This window comes from Lissotriton helveticus, chromosome 6 (genome assembly GCF_964261635.1).
Source record: "Lissotriton helveticus chromosome 6, aLisHel1.1, whole genome shotgun sequence".
Lineage (NCBI taxonomy): Eukaryota > Metazoa > Chordata > Amphibia > Caudata > Salamandridae > Lissotriton > Lissotriton helveticus.
In genome coordinates, this window is record NC_136067.1 from 258268537 (window position 1) to 258287499 (window position 18963).

Genomic DNA, 18963 nt, shown 5'->3' on the forward strand with positions numbered 1-18963 from the left:
GTACTTTTCGCGCAACGGAGCTTTGTGAAGCGAAGCTGATTGGTTCTCCGGCGTCTGTCAACATTCCAAACAGTCCGTAGCGGCCGCCATCTTGTCTCTCGGTAGGATCGAGAGACAAGAGGAGGCCAAAGCGAAGGGGCAAATGACCATAAGGGGGAATAGTAGATCCTCGCTGACCCCCTACGTTTGATGTGGAGGTTTTAAAAGGGCCCCGCGGGGCAAAAAAAATAAAAATAATAATAATCGAACGGCTGAATGGATTTGCACGAAACTTGGCAAAATTGTAGGGACTGGTAGCCCGATGTGCCTTTGCTAGGTCTCAATATATGTGCTCCAGTGGATTTTGAGAAATTAACGTTCAAAAAAAGATATATATCTGTAACAGCGCTCCGCTTCGCGTACTTTTCGCGTTACGGAGGTTTGCGAAGCTGATTGGTTTTTCGGCGTCTGTAAACATTCCAAACAGTCCGTAGCGGCCGCCATCTTGTCTCTCGGTAGGATCGAGAGACAAGAGGAGGCCAAAGCGAAGGGGCAAATGACCATAAGGGGGCACAGTAGATCGTCCCTGACCCCCTAGGTTTGATGTGGAGGCTTTGAAAGGGTCTCGCAGGGCAAAAAAAAATATACCGTTTTTTTAGTTTTTTTGCGTGGAGTGCGCCCGGTTCGCGAACCGGGAAGCGTTCTGGGGAGCGTACTTTCTTGAAAATTAGTGAAAAAAGTTAGAGTAAAATAATAATTGTGAGTGATCAGATGTAGGGTAGCTCTGAGAAGAGCTTTTGGGTTTATGGTACATTTAGGTACTTATAAGTAGGTACCAATGCACAGTCTTATAAATGCAGAGTGAAAACTCTGTTGCCCTCATCTGAGAAGTGAACTCCATCTCCTCTGTAGATATCTTGCATGTAGTAACGCAAGTTATTGTTGTACAGGGAGCCCATTCCATGGTCTCTCATGTAAGCTGAAAGAGATTTGTTTACATGCTTCCTCGATTTCTCAATTTGTGGACAAAATTGGTTCGACCACCTCCATTTCTGTCCTTGGCATATATTTGAATATACCAAGGCAGTCTGAGGAAAAAGTGCCATCAATTGCTCAAAGGTGTCCTTTAAAAGCATTTCCAGACCTACCCCAGTCAAACTGCCCAAATCATTACCTCCACAGTGCACAATTAACAGGTCAGGTTTTGGCAAATGCATAAAGGTTTTCACCAATGGTATCAATTGGTGACATTTTAATCCTCTGTGGCCAAACCACTTAATTTCCACATCTTGTAAATTGAGGTTAGGTAAATTCCTGTTTTCAGCGTACCTTTGAGCCCAATATATGTAACTATGTCCAACAATCCAGACAGAAAACATGGTGAGAGAAGGTTCTGCTGCAGTCAGATGAAGTGTGGCAATGAAATGGCAGTTGAAAAAATGAGAGTGTAAAATGAAAAAAACTGAGGAGTTTCTGTGTTAATGAAGCAGTAAGAGTGATTGGTGGATTTTGATTGCTGAAAACAGAAAGTTAGTGTGCATGGATGAGTTCGTTGAAAGATGTATTTTGAGTGGCGAAGAAAAAATCATTAAATGAAAGAATGCTCTGGATATGCAGGTGCACTGAGAGTTCAGAGTTCAATTGCAACATTGTTGTGTGAGAGGTCTTGCAAGAGGTGGTTGCTATGCAGAAAAAGCAGAGAGGGGGCAGAGGGGGGAAGGGTTTTGCTTTGAAAAAAAGTGAGGGAAGAGTTTTGATTGGGTGACATGAGAGATATGTGTGAGGAATTACAGCATTTCTGTGCTTTTGATAGCTGCAGACTCTCGAGTGCATACCTTTTGCTCTGCTGAAGACAAATTGGTGTGTTTCTGAGACTGTTTTGAAACTCAAAGTATTTGCTAAGGTGAGAAAAGATTTCTTTAATTTAGATAGAAAATAGTGTGCTTTAAGGAGAAAATTATGAAGAAAGTTGTGTTTTTCAAATGTTGCTTTGTCTCAAGTGTTTCACAAATAGATTTTGTTTCTTTGAGAAATTGTAATTGGAGAAAATGTGAAGTATTAGTACTGACAGGGCTTTTATGTGCATAGGAGCTGTGGAGTGTTTTCAAATTATGACTTGTAAATCGTTTTTGAGAAAAAGCAATGGTTTTAATATTGATGAGAAGGACATAATGGTGTCTGCTTCTTTATAAGGTAATTGAGAGTCTCTGATGTTATTTTTCCCATTTCAATGTAAGAAGTTTGTCTGTGGAGCAAATTGCTTGTAAATATGCTCCCACCTGTGCATGGCAAATTTAGATTTTGAATGTTTCCGTTACATAGGCATGTTGAAGGTGACTGAAACATGCTGCAAAGGCAATCAAAAAATGCTTTTATGTGTCTTAAGGACATTTTAAGTCATTTCCCCATGTGCAGTGTTTTCAAATTATGAGTTGAAAATCGTTTTTGAGGTAAAGGAATGTTTTCAAAATTTATGTGCGCCATATGACCCCAAATTTCTTTTTCAGGGGTGCAGCAGGGTGTTCTTGAGACACCCCTGCACCGTCGGAAAAATTCGTAATTTGCGATGAGGTAATTGCTAATCGCAAATTGCACCTTCATTCCTATGGGCCTCCTGCTGCATGGAAATGAATGGGTAATTTGTAATTAGCAAATAGGTCATCGCAAACTAGGAATGGTAAAGAATCGCTATTTATTCCTTAAAGTTCGCTATTTAGGAAATGCAAAAAACTTTGATGATACATATGGCGGTTTATCTCTAACAAGATAAGAAGCATAGGGATAGATTTATGATGACTGGCGCATCACCAGGGATGTGTTAGTCATTCTGTGCCGCTGTTCCGACACCCATGGTGTGCTGCATTTACAATGCGGCGCATTATGGGGCAAAAACAGCACAGATGCGTGACGTATTTGTGCCGTAAAGTTGGCGCATTGCTGGAGTTGTATCGCAAGTGTGATGAAGCTCCAGTAAGGTTGAGGGGTGCCCCTGTCGCAGGGTTTCTGTTCTGACACAGAACTGTGGACAGAGGATTGGAACCTCGGCGAATTAGGGTGTCCCAAAACTCACCTTAGTAATCAAAACCCCTTAGCAAGCTAGGTACAGTGTCACATTGGATATAACAAACTCTCAATGTTTAGACAATCCAGAATATGAACTTATAGTACCTCAGGATACGTGGAACTCATGAACAGTCGGTCGTTATATATTTCTTAGAAACGAGAACATGGAGTTAAGAAGAACACATGTGTATTTGAAATGTTTATTTACTAATGCCGTCTTCTCAGGCGTAGTATCTTAGATTATACAAGTACACATATTATCAGTAGCAAAATTACCAGCATAGTCAATAGTACATAAAAAGCGAATGGTGACAGTATGTTAACATGCTGTAAATGAATAAGAGTTAGCAACACTTATAAGCAGCCGCGGGCCGTGGAGGGAGTTACGGTGGGGCAGGGAGGCGGGGAGGGGGAGGGGCAGGGTGGAGAGGGCTCCACCCTGCCCCTCCCCCTCCCCGCATCCCTGCCCCACCGTAACTCCCTCCACGGCCCGCGGCTGCTTATATCTCACCCTCCCTAATACACATAATATATTATTTGCTAAGGAGGTCTCTTTGTGTTGGTTTAGGGCGTGCCGATACTTTAGTGTCTTAGATTTGAAGGAATCACATCAGCATAGAAAAGATAATCCATATGCCGTGCTTAATATCGCCAACGGCATTGTGCCATAATATTCTAGCATGCGATTGCGGAACAGTGTCAGCAGCTGCAGGGCGGGAGCTTGCACAGGAGGGACATCCATATTTAAAAATGTAAAAAAGCACAAGAGCGTCCGCTGGTAATGCAAGTAAAAATGGGAATCCACGAAGCAGAGTGGAAAAAATAGAATGTAAGAAAGCAGGGATGACTCCAAAGATTTTCTCAAATGAAGTCACGAGACCACTGGTAACAACTTTAAAAAAGTGCGCCAGGCCCTTTGTGGAGGACGCGTTAGAGATAGTCCGAACCATCTTGCTGAAATGGAAAGGCGAATCTGTATTTAAAAGGGTCTGCACCTCTGTACGGGTGTTCGCTGTGTGAAGCACGAAAGTTTCACGGGCCGAACTCAAGGTCACCTCTCTCTGAGACAAAATAGCTCTTATTCTTGCCATGCCGTTGAAATGTGCTCCCAAGGTTGGTATTTGTGGCCAGATTGAAAACTCCCTATGTTCATGTGTGGGAGGAAATAGAACATTTCTGCAGCAAATAACCCGTTCATTTACTGTTACGATAAAATGAATACTTTTAATTAACCCAGAACAATCTTCATTATTGAGCATCAAATAACTACCATTTTCCAAGAACTTGAACGTGGGGATGATAGCAGGAACTGGTGTGCCTTGCAACACGCAAGCCATATTTGGTCGGTGTTTGTTGCATGAACCGTGTAACTGTATGTGCCTACACATTAGTGAATGATCTGGCGTCTCAGTGCATTCCTCTCCATTCAGATAAAGTTCTTGATCATCTTTGAAAATCTGTATGTGTATGGAAGCGACCAGACTTCATGAAGAAAACCACTACCTAAAGGTTAATAACGACCTATTGGTATATATTTCATACAATTTGAAAACTTATATAAAGCAAAAGGCAGCGTTATTAAACCGTGGATAAGGCACGTTGCCAAAGCAGTCAACCTTTTGGATTTATACTGGAAATGTTAAAGGAAGAATTACGGAGTAGGGCCTGTAAATCTTTAATAGACAACGAGTAAAATTACTCCAACCATCATATTCCTCTAACTCCGGGATAGTAGGGGTGTTTAATTTTTTAGAAGTAGCCAATGCAAAGCATTTGGTCTGGAAAATTGTTTCATTCACAAACAACATATGTTTTGGGATGAGACATGCACGGTGGAAAGCCTCAGTGCCTTGTACCTGCCAGGTTCGTGAACCCCAAACTGATGTAGATCCTGGATATTTTTACTCTGTATTACGTTAGCATGGTCTCATTACTGGTTTAAACGCCATTTTTCCTTTTTTGTAACTTCTGCACACGACACTTAGTTGTTGCTTTAGCTTTCAGCCTACCTGCGTCAAGATCTATGCCTGCTTCAAGCAGGCGCAGGGTTTTGATGTAGCTTTGTCCTATCTGATTGTAAATGCGGCACACCGTGGGTGGCAGAGCAGCGGTGCACGTTAACTGGTGCATCCCTGGGGATGTGCTAGTTAATATAAATCTGCCCCTTTACATTTAATTATGTGCAGGGGACACAGAGTAGGTGAGGTTTATCCAAGGTTAAGAAGAGATGAGTCCTGTTCAGTGAAAAATTGGAGATAGGCTTCAGTATATTATATACTTAAGTAGTGTGTTAAGTTTTTGATGACTGTTATTAATTTACTGTTGGGTAATAGTGGTTAATAACATTTTTTATTATATTTTACCACAGATTCAACTGCCGATTATTTCAAGATTTTAGGATGCCTAGCAAAGAAAGAGTAAGAAAGGCTGCAAAACGTCAAAGACAGCAGGACCATGGAATAATGCAGCAGTCCTCTAACAAAAAGATTTGTCAAGTCACCAAGAAAGCACCGGGTAAGAGTCGAAAAACAGTCATAAGAAATATGTGTAGTAAAAAAAATATTACTACAGAAAATGTTTCAGTCCAGAAAAGGAGAAAGAATTCAAATGGTAAGGAAAGGCCAATGAGAAATGTTACTGCTAGAGTAAGAGATAACTCTATGCATGAAAGTAGAAGGAAACAACAGTTTAGGGATATTCGTAAACGAATGTTCCGCCACAGGATAATTGGGAATTTGTTAAAAAATATTAAGAAAGGTCAGCAGAAAGTGGTTTTTTATAAGAGAAAAAAAATAGTTGAGAAAGTTATTGATCAGGCATTTGAAATTAAACGTAAGTTATTTATTTTGACAATCAATAGAATTAGGAAGCTAAACAAGGTAATTTATGATTTCAAAAGAAATAGTAGATGGAAGAGAATAGTTAATCGTAGTAATTTTTGTGAAGTTTTTTCTGGAGAATGGATGCATAGTTCAAGCTCTGAGGCATTTTTTAATGAGGAGAGTTATTTCCAGGATAATGATTTGGTGCATGCAGTTGACACCAGTGGTCGAGCTTATGAAGTGAAAGATGGTTGTCCAGTTGAAAAAGAAAAACTTGTGAGAACAGAGATAGAAGAGGTGTTAGGTAATGAGGTTTTAGGGAGACGTCCTAAGGGTCCTGTGTACACCTGGAAGTGTAGTAGTATTTGCAGTGTACGACAGGATTCCATCAATTTGCTTTGTGATTTTATACGGTCATTTAGTAAGAAAAGTTTGAAGCAGAAAATGAAGTTGTTGCAAGAATTAGATCCTTGCAGAGTGAGAGAAGTGATAGGTTTGCATGGTCATTCACTGGCTTGTCTTTCCAGGAGAGTATGCCAGAGTGTTTTTCATCATTTCAGGATGCTAGCAGTGCATCATAATAAAGTGAGGAAATTAGTTAGAATGTTGTATTATGCTAAGAGTCCAGCAATTATGCTTAAACAATTATGCGCTGCTCTTTTGCATGGTTCTGAAATAGATGTGAAGAATATATGTGAAGAAATTGAGTTTTGTTACTTTGGAAGTAAAGAGGAGAATGTTGAAATTGACCAAGAAGAAGAGAGTAATGTGGAAGATAGTGTACAGGTTTCCAGTACAGATAATTTCCAGAGGGAAATTGCGACGTTTGAGGTGAAATCAAGTGAGAGGCCAAATTTCACTTGTGTGTGTTGTCGACGCACTTATTATAAGAATCAGACTAAGTTAGTGGATTTATATGGAAAAAGTGAAAGGGAAAATAATAGTGAATGGAAGGATTTTACAACATACTTGATGGTAGAAAATTGTTTTGATTTGGGATTGGATCAACGTGTGTGTACTTATTGTTGTAACAAATTAAATCAAAACCAGATGCCTGCTAGAGCAGTTCATAATAATCTGGAATTGGTTGAGATTCCTTCTGAATTGAAGGATTTAAATACTTATGAATCTATTTTGATTCAAAGTATCCATCCCTTTCAGGCTATTGTAAGAATGGAGCCAAAGACAGGGAAATTGCCTCCATCAGATTTACAGAGAGGATTAAAGGGAAGAGTTGTTTATTTGCCTCTAGATTTGAAGAAAAACATTAACACAATTGGAGTAGAAAAAGTGGAAGAGGAACCTCTTGTTATCTTAGTTAATGGGGTTCCGACAAAGAATAAGAAAATATGGCAAGATTTAGTAGATGTTAGGAAAGTCAAAAGGGCAACATTGTATTTGAAAAAATATAATAAATACTATAAAAATGTATATGTTGCAGAAGAGGAAGTAAGTGAGGAAGAGGATAGCGATTTGTGTGCTGGTCAAATTGAGAAAGTAGAACCCTGTACTAGTGAAGAAATATATGAACATTATAGTGTTCATCCTTTGCATTCCAAGGAAGTCATGGGGAATGCTATTGAGTTGTTTCAAATGAAACAAGCGAAAGGGAGTCCCATTAGTGTTTGGGAGAAAAGTTTGGAAGCTCGGTGTTTCCCACAGCTTTTTCCAACAGGTCAGGGAGGAAGATATGATGAGCGACCTCATCAAATTCCTGCTTCTGAATACCGGACTTTGCGATTGTATGCAGGAGATCCTAGGTTTCGACAATGCATTCCTTATTTGTTTCATCTCCTGTTTGAAAGCGATCTGTCTGGACTGTCATATGCAGTGAACCACATCTTGAAAAGTGGTATACACATGCAAAACATCTCGGCAAGTGACTTTATGGATAAAGTCAATGTCCAAGACAGTATTTTGGATTCTCACCTGATTAATCTCATGGCGTGTCAGCGTGGTACTAATGAGTACTGGTACCGTCGTCATGGTGATTTAAAATGTATGCTGAGGAACTTAGGAACTCCCACATGGTTCCTCACTTTGAGCTGTGCTGAGTATGGCTGGGAAGACTTACTTGAATTTCTACGAGAGGCAAATGCTAACGTAGAAAACATCGAATTCAAGACACCCGGAGAACTGTGCTCTTTGGATCCAGTCAATGTATGTAGGTACTTCAATCATAGATTTGAAGGTATGATGTCTTTCATCATGAATAAGAAGAATCCACCTCTTGGAGAGGTGTTGGATTTCTTCTGGAGGAAGGAGTACCAAGCAAGAGGTGCTCCTCATATACATATGTTGCTGTGGATCAAGGATGCACCTAAATTTGGAACGGATGCAGACGACTCAGTGATGAGTTTCATAGAACAGTATTCTACGTGTGCTGTTCCAAACGCAAAGGAGAAAAAAAGCCTAAGAGAAAAAGTTCTACGTTTCCAAAGCCATCGATGTGGAAAGTACTGTCGTCGTAAATTCCGGAACAAAGACAAGTTCTACACCAAATGTCGTTTCGGCTTTCCACGATCGGTGATTTCTAAAGGAAGAGTGAACAGTTTGATGTCTTCGCTGCGACATAATGTGATGAAGAAATCACCTAAAAACACATACAATTTGAAGAGGAACGAAGAGTCTAAGTACATCAACGACTACAACCCGGTGATTTTGTCCATGTGGAATGCTAACATGGATATACAGTTTGTGGCTGATAACTGTATGGCTGTGGCTCGGTATGTGACATCTTACATCACCAAAAAAGAGAAGACAGAATTGAAGGATATGTGGGAGGACATTTCCCATGAAAAGAGCCTCAGCAAGAAGTTGTACAGTTTCAGTCTGAAGATGTTGTCGCATCGAGAAATCGGAGCTTACGAATGTTCTGACCGGTTGTCTTCAGCAAGTCTCTATGCCAAGTCCAGGAGTATCGTTTGGGCGAGTGTTGGTCTTGCTGCAACGCGTAATCGAGTTCTGAAACCTGTGCGGGAAATTGAGTATTTGGCGGAAAAGGAGCCAAACAGTACCGACATTTTGAAGAGCAACATGTTGGATACATATTATCCAAATCGAAGCAGTCACCTCGAGAATGTTTGTCTGTATGAGGTTCTGCAAAATTACATATTCAAGAGGAACATCAAAGAAGATACTGAGAAAGGAGTGTATGCTGTAATAGGAAGTGAGGGATGTCTGGTCAAGCAAAGAAAATGCCACTTGATAAACCATCGAAAATTGAGTGGCGAATCTCCTGCAAAAAAGGAGTTTTTCTATTTAGCACTTTTGCAACTTTTTAAGCCTTGGCGTGCAGAAGAGGAACTGCTTGGAGATTTCCTTTGTTACGAAGACTCATTCAATGCTGCCAAGGAGACCATAGAATGTCCTGCTTTTCCCAAATATGTAGAAATGTTGAATGTGGAAATTGAGCAGGAAGCAACGATTGCAGCCGAGATTGCCAGAGACAGTTCTCAGGACAGTCAGAGTTCTGCTTCATTGAGTCAGGATCCACTAGGAGGACCTCTTATCGAAAATGAAGCTGCCACTGCTATGAATGAAGTGGAAAGAGCCATGGCACATGCTCAGGAGGATGCGGTTAACTTAGAAGAGTTGGAAAGACAACTCAACGTTGAGCAGAGGAAAATATATGACGAACTTACCATGCAAATTGATCATGGATTAAGTCATGATAAGAAAGAGTGCTCATGTACGTCGTTGAAGCCTGTCCGACTGTACGTGAGTGGAGAAGCGGGAACTGGAAAAAGTTTCCTTATTAAAGCAATTTCATGTTATTTGCAGGAAAGGACAGAGTCATCGCTGTCTTGTGTTGTCACCGCTCCAACTGGACTGGCAGCACATAACATTAAAGGGATTACTTTACATCGTTTACTGATGCTGCCAGTGGAGCATGACAACAAATTAGAATATCACAAGCTATCTGGAGATGCTTGTTTTGAAGTTTCAAGAGTCTTGAGGAAAATGAAACTTCTTATCATTGACGAAGTAAGCATGGTTTCCAATGTCATGCTTGCCTTTGTGCATTTGAGAATGCAAGAAGTTCTCAAAACAGAGTATGATGTGTTATTTGGTGGCAAACACATCATTGTTTTCGGAGATCTTCTGCAGCTGACACCAGTGAAAGGGCAACCTGTGTTCAAAATGCTCACGCATGAAGATACCAGGAAGTGCTTAGGGAGTATTGGCAACGTCAATATATGGTTAAACTTCAATTATGCTGAACTGCATGAAAATATGCGTCAGGCAAAGGATGAAGTTTACAAGACTATTCTACAAGATGTTAGAATTGGAAAAGTGACCGAGCATGGGAAAGAAGCTTTACATGCACGATTACTGACAAATTTATATCCAGACGAAGATGTTGTGCCTGAGAATATTTTTCAGAAAGTTACTGAGAAAAAATCTGGAATATGTTTGATGCCAACTCTTGCAGAATGTGCCAAATTCAACAACAAAATGTTGCATTTAGAAAAGCAAGAGATTGTGAAATTGGAAGCTATTGACAGAGTAGAGCATATGGGATCAACAATTATTTTGTCTGAGAATCTGAAAACAAAATTGGATTCATTAGAGAAGAGTATATCTAAAACTGCGGGTTTTGAAAAGACTCTGAATGTGTGCTTGAACTGCCGTATAATTTTAAGAAGGAATTTACATGTTGAAAGAGGTCTGGTAAATGGATCAATGGGTAATGTTGTTGATTTTGTGAAATACAGAAATAGAGATGGAATTGAATTTTTAAAAATTAAATTTGATGGCATTGAGGAAGTACAGCTAATTGCTCGTTGTTCTGCTAGATTTTTGCTTGTAAAAGACTTATATGTTCGTCGTAAGCAGTTTCCTGTTTGCTTGGCATATGCGGTGACAATCCATAAATCGCAAGGTTTAAGTGTAGACTGTGCATTGGTGAATATTGGCAGTTCTGTGTTCAAGGAGGGTATGGCATATGTGGCATTGTCACGAGTTAGGACTTTATCGGGATTGTACTTGATTGAGTGTGATGTCACAAACATTTGTGCGGATCTAGATTGTGTTAAGGAATACAATAGGTTGAGAAGAGAGTATGCGCCACATTTGCCTCAGTATCCTTTGTTTGAGAAACGTGTGGTAGGCCGGAAACGAAGAAATGTGACCAATACTGGGGAGGTTGTAGCAAAAAGACGAAAAGTCGATGAACCTGAAATTATAAGCAGAAACAAAAAGGATTCTGTTGAAGATGTTGTTGGTTTTCAATTTGAAAACAGTTCTGGTGTCAACTGCTATGCTAATGTAGTGGTTAATGTTTTGTTTTCTCTACAAAATGTAAAAGAAGAGATTGTGGTCAATTCTGATCAAAGATTTTGCAGTTTGTTAAATTCTGTGTTAGAGAAATGTAGCACTGATAGAACAAACATAGAAAGTGTGTTTGAAATTCGAAATCTGTTAGACAGATGTTCAGGCCAAACACAATTCTCTCAAAATAGTCAGCAAGATTGTCAGGAGTTTTTAATGTATATGCTTGATGTATTGCATGCTGAAGGTGTAGATGTAGATCACCTGTTTGGGCTTTCTTATCAATGGCAGCATGACTGCGAGAACTGTAGGGTATCAAGTAGTACTAGTGTAGACTCAGAAAGATTTATATATTTAACTTTGCCAGACAGTAAATCAGTCTCTTTTAATAAGCTAGTAAAAGCAGCTGATCACAATATGGAGTGTAGGCAATGTAAATCTGAAATGATGTCCACATTATTTATACGAACATATGGCCAGTATGTCATTTTAATGTTCCAACGATGTAGGCCTGATGGAACAAAATTGACAACTTTAATTAAAAATGTTGTGGCTTCACAGTTGTCAATATCAGGAAGGACTTTTGTAACTGTAGCAATTATATATCATGATGGTCCTTCAATAACATCAGGACATTATACAGCTTATTTAAAGTGTAGAAATGGCTGGTCATTCTGCTAAGATTCTGTTTTAATTTTTAAAAAAAAATTGCCATATGACCTTAAAAACTCTTACCTGGTGTTTTTAAAACCAAAATTTTAGGGAAAGAATCTCGGGATGTGCTCTGAGGAATTTCAAGAAGTTCTCATGGCTCCTACACTATTTGGCCTTGAGGATAAGTGTAGTACAGAGACATAACTTTTTACCATAACACTGGACGTTATTGAGAAATACGTGCACTTTGAATGAGTTCAGAAAAACTATTTCTTTTTATAAGCTAATTGAAGAAGCCAATCAAAACATGGAGTAGAGAGAATGTAAGTCTGCAATGCTGTCTACTGTTTTACATTGCTTTGTGATTAAAAGTGATGTAGAGAATTAAATAATTGTACTAGTCATAAAGGTAGTGTAAGTCTGCTTCATAGTAAGCAGTATCAGTGTGATAGGAAATGTAGAACATGATTGAGCAAGAAGGGGAAGATATTACTAGTCCAGGATTGTGTAAATGATCTTCAACATTTTAATTCTGAAAGTTGCGGAAATGCGAAAAGACGGGATTGGCTAACAAGAAATCCAAGAGTTATACATGGCTCTGACAAGATTTGGCCTTGTTGAAACTTGTGGTAGAGAGCAAGAAGTCATTTATTGTATGTAACATGTTTTTGAAAACGATGGAGGTTTTCTTTCAGAAAGTGGCGGGTTGAAAGTAATAACAGCACAACAGAGTGTAAGCTGTTCATAGGACATCCTTGGCCGTCATGGAAAGTAAGTTAACTTTAAGGAGTTCTGAATTCTGATTTGTAATGTTGTATGGGTTTTTTAAACACAATCATTTTGATTGTGTTTTTTTTTCCCCGCTGTTATATGATGAATACCTTCAAGTCACTGTTTTAGTGAAATTTGATACATTCTGAGAACAGCAAAAATAAACCATTTAACATGTATAATTAATTCTGTTCTGTTTGCATTTATGATGTACATGTAGAACTGTGTAGGAGGCATGGAGAAGGTGAGGCTTCTGTAAGTGTCAAAGTTGTTGCATACAGTGCTCATATTCTACGTAGTCTTTTATATTTCATTACTTTCACTGTTTCTGACTGATCTAAAAAAATTTTTTTTAAAAGAACAGTAAGTATAAGGGAAGGAAACAGACAGTTATGTTAAAAGAAACACAGCTATAGGGAATAAACTAGGGATACTGTTACCCGCAATCCTCTGCTGATGATGTCACTGAGCATGTCATGAATGATGTAATATGTGACATCATCAGCAGTGGATTACGGGTAATAGTATCTCTAGTTTACTCCCCTATAGCTGTCTTTCTTTTAACATAACTGTCTGTTTCCTTCCCTTATACTTACTGTTCTTTTTTTTAAAAAAAAATTTTTGGTTCGCTTCCGGTTCGCGTACCGGGGAGCGAACTGGGAAGCGAACTAAGAGAAATAGAGGTTGGCACAGTTGCAAATATTGTACCAATTTTTTAATAACGGGGAGGTAGTTCTGAAAAGAACTTTTTTTTAAATTGTTTTTGTTGTTTTATATTTTTTTTATTATTTTTCTGAACATTTTTTTACTTTTTTTTAATTTTTCTGAACAGTTTTATATTTTTTTTGGTTTTTTTTCGGAGGGGGCAACGAAAACGATTCATTGTAAAGGGCTCAACAGGAGCAAGAAAACAAAAAAAAAGAATTTATTGTTTGGGGAGTTTCGGACAAACATGAGCATGATTGTCAATAGCTCTGTTGATCAGAGTGATGCTACTTTCTCCGTAGCAAATGAATCCACTGCAATGTACGCAGACTTGTTTTACTTCACGAAATCTCGTTTGTATATTTGGCACCATCTCCCTGCCCTCTGGTCCCGTTACTTCCGGTACAACAGATCTTCTGGCCATAATAGGGAGATTATCTAGGTCGTCCTGTTCCTCTTCTTCCTCTTCTTGCTGAATTATAACTTTAGCAGGTGGTCCACTCTTCCTTGGATGTGGTGGAGGTGGTGGGGAAGCACCAGCTGAAGCTAGTAAAGAAGCCATTGCTCACTGGTAACAAAGGGTCTTTCTCTCACAATGATGAAAGTCAGAGTGAGGAAAGAAGGAGGGATTTTCACCATTTGGGAAAAAAAATAGTTCTCAACCAATGAAAAGTGTTCATTTTAGATCATATGACCTAGTCTTACATCATTAGGAAACCGAAAGTGAAATGAACCAATGAAAAGTGTTATTACCAAGTCACATGACCTGCTGTGTTTACGTTACGCGCTTTGCAGGGCCTCCCGGTTTGCTTCCAGAAACCTGTGCTTTGCGACTCGGTAAGCGTACGAGTTCGCTAACGTAGCACGTCATATGACGTATCACGCGACAACGCGAAACGTCATGCGGACGGGAGGCGTCACGATGTTGTTTTCTAACGCGGCAGTTGCGGTAAAGAAACGTTTACCGGCTCGCGGTCTATTTCGCGGCATCAAGGTCAGCTAACGGGAAGCTTCCCGATTCGCGAAGCGGGAACGAAGAAAAAAAATATTTTAAAAAAAAATTATTCATAAACATATAAAATATATTTTGGGATTTAAGGAAGAATACATTTTACAGCTACAGATATTAGCTGTTAAAAAACCAATGAAATTCACTGAAAAAACCATAGGTTATAGACCATATATAGTTAGGAATTAGCATTTACAAAACCTTATTTTACTCACACAAAACCATTGAAATTCCATATATAGTTAGTTGCACTAACTATATATCGCGCACCCGCAATCCACTGCTGATGATGTCACATATTACATCATTCATGACATGGTCAGTGACATCACTGATGACATCACTGATGACAACATCCAGTGATTATGTGTTTCTGTAAAGTTTAAATATGTTTTACATATTGAAGAATGAGTGGATGTATAAGTGTCTGAATGAAGGTTTTAGTAGGTGCGTGATTGACTGTATGAGTGAGTGATTAAATGCGTCTTACTGAATGCACGGGTTAGTGACTAAACTGTCTGAAAGTGTGCATCAGTATGTCTGTTGTTGTGCAAGCTGCTGCATGTGTTGATCAGTAGCTATATAAGTAGCTATATGGGTTATTTATTGGTTGCACAAGTATTTGTATGGGAGACTGAGTGTGTGTATGGCTGGCTGGGAGGTGTGTGACTCTGTGCAGATCAATGTGTACTTGTATCAGTGATTCTATAAGAGAGTAAGTATGTGTTAGTATATGTTTCAAAAATGTAAGGTGTTCTGTGTTTAACTGTATAGATGAGAAAATGGAAGTGTGATTGATTCTTTTCAGGACTGACTAGGTGTGTGAGTAACTCCATGGATGAGTGGCAGAGTGTGAGTGTCTGTATAGGTGTATGAGTGCATATGATAGTGTTGTAAAGATGAGTGATTGTATGTATGAATGATTGTATGAGTGAATGTGTGTGTAGACATAGGAATCAGTGAGTGCGTATGTAGTAACTAGTATTGGTGTGTCAATGGTTTCAAAAATTATACTCTCTATTTAACACTGGGTGTAATAGAGGTTATATTAGAGTGTGAGGAGATGCATTGTATTATCACATGAATGATATCATCAGTGATGTGATCATTGATGTCAAGTGAGATGTCATCAGTGATGTCATTTGAGATGTCATCAGTGATGTCATCAGTGATGTCACTGACCATGTCATGAATGATGTAATATGTGACATCATCAGCAGTGGATTGCGGGTGCGCGATATATAGTTAGTGCAACTAACTATATATGGAATTTCAATGGTTTTGTGTGAGTAAAATAAGGTTTTGTAAATGCTAATTCCTAACTATATATGGTCTATAACCTATGGTTTTTTCAGTGAATATATATATATATGTATGTATATATATATATATATATATATATATATATATATATATATATACATACACACTTACTTTCACAAGAGTTAGAGTTTTGTAGGCGATATTCTGGCTATGATATTTTTGTAGAACAATATCATAGCCAGAATATCGCCTACAAAACTCTAACAAAACTCTAACTCTTGTGAAAGTAAGTGTGTATATATATATATATATATATATATATATATATATATATATATATATATATATATATACATACATACACACTTACTTTCACAAGAGTTAGAGTTTTGTAGGCGATATTCTGGCTATGATATTTTAGTAGAACAATATTTAAAAGTTGGTATTCTGGTAGTATACCTTGCCTGGTGACCTAGCTAGAACTACCCTAAAGCCATAATATACTAAGAACAAGCGATTTATGAGTAAAACTAACTACTGCACATGACCAATGAAAAGAATCAAAACATCACCTGCCTTGAACTTAAGATATGTAAATATGAGCAAACCAGAAGTAATGGCTTCTCCTTTTAAGCACTGACGAAAAATATTCACCCTCACAACAAGCTTGACTATCACTTCTATAGTTCAGAAAGAAATGTAAAACCCACCTCATCGAGGTGCACCTTATCAGCCTGAGACAATGACTCTCTTGGTCGCTCAGAAGCTGCGCCTAATAACTTACCTCCCAATATTCTCCATCGCTCACTATTATGCATGATTGCTAACTGATTCCTTCACTTAGGATTTGGTCCTATATTTCTACTGCTATGCACAGTGATCTGTTCCTTCTCTATACTATAATAACACTGCACACAGACATGCCAGCCACTGCGGGACACAGCTATGCATACTTACTGCGTGAGCTTGAAAGGCTGGCGACTGTAGAAATCCACTGTCATTCGGCTCCCTGTGCAGGTCTGTGCCGTTTTCAGTCATATTCCAAGTCATGTTATTTAAGATGCAATGATCAGAAGTGTGAGCGCTTGCAACAATCTGTCCTTGGAGTGCTGCCCCAATTAAAGTACCAAGTACCTCCATAGTCATTCCTAGAGGCAAGCACATTACTATATCAGATGTAATTCAATGTACACTAAGGAGAATTTCTGTATTCAATGTAAGATTGTTTTGAGTTCTCTGTATTGAAATCAAAACCACAAACCATGATCTGGAACACCAACCACCTATCCACCAAGACTGCCACATTGCAACTCCAATTTAGGGAAGAGTTGAAGTTTCACTGCTTTAATGAATACTTCATCACAAAGCATTAACAGTCCACAAACCAGCTAGTTCTCCAATCCCTCATTGATTTATGCTTGTCTTTGATCATGTACAGTTGCTGCCTTTTGATGGCGTCCATGCTAAAAAATACCACATACACATACACCGTTTAAATGTGATGAGTACTGCTCTACTCTTCTATCCTAAAATGTATATTTAGCTCAACTTTGCTACATAGATTTTTTAAACAGAATATGCATTTTTTCCTTCAATATTGTCTCTTTATAGCCCTACTTTTACATTTTTTTAAAAATGTAATAGGTTACAGAATGTGTGATTTTTCGTAATTTGAAAAATTCTACATAAAGGGAAAACATCTATAGCCTGATTTACAAACAGCACTTTGTGGTACGTTTTGTAGTACTGCAGTGGTAGCTGGCCATTGCCAGTGCTTTGTCGGATTAGATGGATAGCTGCAACTTTAACTACAAGATGCACTAGGCCTCTCTCTTTCCATAGTCGGTGAGGTTACGAGGTGATAAAAAGAAAAGTCCACAGAGCACAATGACATCACTGCTCACTTGTGATAGTTAATTCACTATCCTTTTTCAACCCAAATAACAAATTCACATGTCCTCTGCTCAAATGTATTTCATATCTCTCTATACTAATTCACCACTAATCCTTTTTGGGTTCCAAAGTAGGGTGCCACTCGCTGAAAAAGTGCTACATAAATGCAATTACAATTACAACTGAGTAGGTATGCAATTTTTCCTAACAGGTGTGTTCTGACGTCAGAACGTGACTCTCATAGGAAAGTAAACACCAGGAGTTAATACAGTAATTACTGCCTCCAAGCTACAGCAGTTGCATAAACCCCCAGGCAACGCACACAGGCCATAAGGACATAGAGTGGGACTCACGGTATGCAGTTGCTGAATCTCTTTCTTTCTGGTCTGTGCTGAGAAACATGGTGAGGGTAGAGTAGGGTACATGGAAGCACTAGGATGCAATGACAACACACAAACAGGTTAGCTACATTACTGAAGCATTCATTTAAAACAGAAGCCTACCAACCTAAGTAAGACGATTTACATAAACAAATTCCAAGTAATTTGTGCTGATCTTTTACAGCTATAAAGCGGTGCCACAGGGTTTACACAATACTACTGTATGAGTAGTAGAGGTCTGTGAATACCCACTGTGGTGTTATTGAACATGGGCTCACATGTGAGAAGATGGCAATTCGAGGTACAGGGAGGTAGTGATACCTGAAGGAAGTGATACAGGGAGGTAGTGTTATCGCCCTCTTTGCAGATTCATTAGGAGGAAATTGAAGTTGTGAGTTTTTTTAGAGTGAAAACTACATGCCATTTATTCTTTTGGTTACAGTTGTAGTAGCTGCAGAGACTTATTAATGGCAATTTGGTACAGGGAAGTAGTTATACATACAGGAAAGTAGTGATACATATACAGAGGTAGTAATACTTGGAGGTAGTGAAACAAGGAAGTAGTGATACAGGGAAGTAGTGATACAAGGAGGTAGCCATACATGGAGGTAGTGATACATACACGGAGGTAGTAATACAGGAAAGTAGATACAGGGAGGTAGTGATACAAATATGAAGGTAGTGATATAAGGAGATAGTGATATAGGGAGGTAGTGATACCACAAGGTAGTGATACAAGGATGTATAGATACATGGTGGTAGCGAAATACAAAAAAGCATACAGCAGCAGACCAAGGGCAAGCACATTAAATCCCACCAATTTCATATATTTTTTGCACGAGTGCAACCCCTTCCGGCATCTGCTGCTGCGAGATGTCAATCACAGAGAAAGTCCACAAAAAGAAAGGAAGGTACACTCTAAGGCAGGTCAGTCAGGAAGCGAGCGTTATCCAAAAGTCTTCTCTTTATTAGTGTAGTTTGGTTAAAACCGGCACACAGCCAGCGCGTTTCATTCCATAGTGCCACGGGAACTTCGTCAGGGCTTCTTTGCAGAGTATCAGGACGTGTGTAGCCCGAAGGCAACACTGATGGTCGTCAGTGGGCAGCATTACAAAAACGGAAAATCACAGATTAGTGAGCCAATAAGATC

General features: G+C 39.0%; 1 protein-coding gene across 1 annotated transcript in view; it reads right to left on the reverse strand.

Moving 5' to 3' along the window:
- The window catches only part of MFSD2B (MFSD2 lysolipid transporter B, sphingolipid), a 320963-nt gene that overhangs the window by 185968 nt on the left and 116032 nt on the right, over positions 1-18963 (reverse strand). The window contains exons 5-6 of the mRNA XM_078646768.1: positions 17787-17865; positions 16498-16688 (exon numbers count right to left, since the gene is read on the reverse strand). Of these exons, the coding sequence (XP_078502894.1) occupies positions 16498-16688; positions 17787-17865 (270 nt within the window). The remainder of the gene's footprint in view (positions 1-16497; positions 16689-17786; positions 17866-18963) is intronic.